Here is a 2,600-nt window from a genome sequence, read left to right as displayed (position 1 = left end):
TAAAATACACACTGGATTTTGAAAACTTATTAAGAAAAAGATGTAAAATATCTATTTAATATTTTTTATATTGTTTACATATTAAAATAACATTGTGGATATATTGCATTAAATACAATATATTGAAATTAATTTTACCTTTTAAAACTTTTAAAATGTGGCTTCTAGGAAATTTAAAATTGCATAGAGGCTCACATTTTGGGCTCACGTCATATTTCTATTGGATAGATACATTAATAGGGAGAAAGGGGCATTGCAAATTAATTGGGTGGAGAGGCATGTGAAGGGGAGGAGAGTGGACAGAGGCCTGTGGTGTGGGGGTGTGATCACAAAATGTATTGAAAGCCAGGAGGAAGAAGGGTTTTTTTTTTTTTTTTTTTTTTTTAGCACATCTTTGTTGACACACTGAGCTTGTTGGGGCAGTGGAAAAGCCAAGTGGCATTTCCAGTGGGCCGTGGCAGAGCAGAATAGACACATCTTTGATTCAGAGGAGAGATCTGGGTTGGGGGAATATATTTGGGAGATGTTATTTTGCAGTTAAAATCCTGGAGAGTTATCTGAGGTTGCCAGAGAAGAGGTGCTTTGGAGTGAGTGTACCTCTAGGGCTCGGTCTGTCAGCTCCTTCTCAGGAGGTTTGCACTTGCACACCCTGTGCCTCCTGTTCTACTTATGATGTTTTGCACTCTGGGGTTACTCCCTAAACATTTAGAGATAATGAGGAAAACTGGTTACCTCTTGGGAAATCCCCCTTTCATCTTAGCTCTTGAGGATTGGCAGNAAGAGGTGCTTTGGAGTGAGTGTACCTCTAGGGCTCGGTCTGTCAGCTCCTTCTCAGGAGGTTTGCACTTGCACACCCTGTGCCTCCTGTTCTACTTATGATGTTTTGCACTCTGGGGTTACTCCCTAAACATTTAGAGATAATGAGGAAAACTGGTTACCTCTTGGGAAATCCCCCTTTCATCTTAGCTCTTGAGGATTGGCAGAGGACTAAGCTGGTGTTTGGGGATGAACATCCAGCATTGCTCCGAAGAGCAGGAGCTCATGACAGGTGAGTGAAGGGACAAGTGTGCAGTAGCACAAGGTGGGAAATGGGTTCACTGTACACTGATTACAAACCTGTTTGAGTCTGGTGAGACAGAACATCCATCCCCACACAGCAGGTTACATGAAGCGGATGTGTTACTCACAGATAGGCAGCAAGGGACAACAGAAGCCTAGATAGAAGAGTTCACTGCAAGCTGGTCCCCCAAGGCTCAGAAAAGCCACCTGGGGGGATTGGGGTCTCACTTGTGCTTACTGAACTTGCTCTGTAGCTGAGGGACCCCAAAAAGCATCCTGTCCTTGAATTTATGCTCCGGNGGGGTGTTCTGTACAATTTCTCCTTATCTCACATTGTTGAATTCCCAGCACATTCTATGGTTATTCTTCAGAACTACAAGCAAGAAAGGGGGAGGGAGAGAACTGGGTCAGTCCAAGTCTAGCTGGAGAGCTGTCCTACAGTGGGGAAGCTTGAGGTCAGGCAGCATTAGTTGGTCCCACCTGCAGGTGGGATTGGTTCCCAGGCCTGGGTTGTCTGGCACAGCAGGAAGGTGAGAGTGGGGGTGATCCCAGGTAAGGAGATCAGGGTGACAGACCCCAACAAATTGGGAAACATCCTAGATTGGTGTTTTAGTTTTAACCATGAAAGGATGCTAGGAGCATTTCTTTTCGTAAGTCAACAATAGACTGTCTCAGGAGGTGGTCTAATATTTCATTCACTGATATATTCACTTATAATTTAGGAAGGAAAAGTAGGAACAATGGAGTAATGAGATGGAAAGCCCCCCTTGGAGTTAATGAACTGTGGCTATGAAGGGTGAAACCAGGAACATTTTGAACAATGATGCTTTATTTGGAATGCACAAAGTCTCCAAAGGTGAACTCCTTTGAAGGACAAAACTTATTTTGATGCCTGTGTTCTAGAATGTACATTAAAATTCATCTTAATTATTTCATCCATACACCTCATTAAGAAGAATCCAAATGAGTAATAGCTAACATTCATCAAACAAACACAGCATGCAGTACTAGGGGTTAAGGAAGTGCTCTCAGTCTGACTCTTTCTGTACCAAGAGGTGTAATCACGAGCAATTTGCATAACCTCTGTGTTCCTCAGTCTTTTCATCTATGAAATGGAGATAAAAATGGTACCCACTTTGCAGGAATGCTTTGGTCCCTAAACAAGTTAATACATGAGGAGCACAAAGCGTAGAACAACGTTGGCCATTTGTTTGTGGAACACCTACACTGATCTTCTTGGCTTCTTTACAAAGAGGAGGAAATTACGTCTTGGAGAAGTGAGTCAGAAGCTGGCAGGTTAGCTGTAGAACCAGCCTACAACCCAACCTCAGCCAGAATCTCAAGCTTGTGCCCTAAACCATCCCAGGTTAGTAAACTAGGACATGCAGGCCAAACCCTGACCCCTACCTCCCTTTGTAAAACCCCAGAGATAAGACTTTTTATTTTTATTTTTTTGTAAACATTGCAATCCAGCTGATGATAGGAAATGCTAACTTTGAACCTCGGTTAAGGGAAATGTTATCCACCCCCTGCCAAAAAAA

The 2,600-nt window shown here is 43.0% G+C and overlaps 1 protein-coding gene across 1 annotated transcript in view; it reads left to right on the top strand.

Annotated features, from left to right (window-relative positions):
• LOC103591554 overlaps positions 1–2,600 on the top strand; it is a 71,334-nt gene that overhangs the window by 66,738 nt on the left and 1,996 nt on the right. Inside the window, exon 3 of the mRNA XM_008574035.1 lies at positions 967–1,048. Coding sequence (XP_008572257.1) covers positions 967–1,048 — 82 coding nt within the window. The remainder of the gene's footprint in view (positions 1–966; positions 1,049–2,600) is intronic.

This window comes from Galeopterus variegatus, unplaced genomic scaffold, assembly GCF_000696425.1.
Source record: "Galeopterus variegatus unplaced genomic scaffold, G_variegatus-3.0.2 Scaffold986, whole genome shotgun sequence".
NCBI classification, from domain to species: Eukaryota; Metazoa; Chordata; class Mammalia; order Dermoptera; family Cynocephalidae; genus Galeopterus; species Galeopterus variegatus.
Note: the sequence above shows the minus strand (reverse complement) of the source record. Positions and strands in the feature narration are given on the sequence as shown.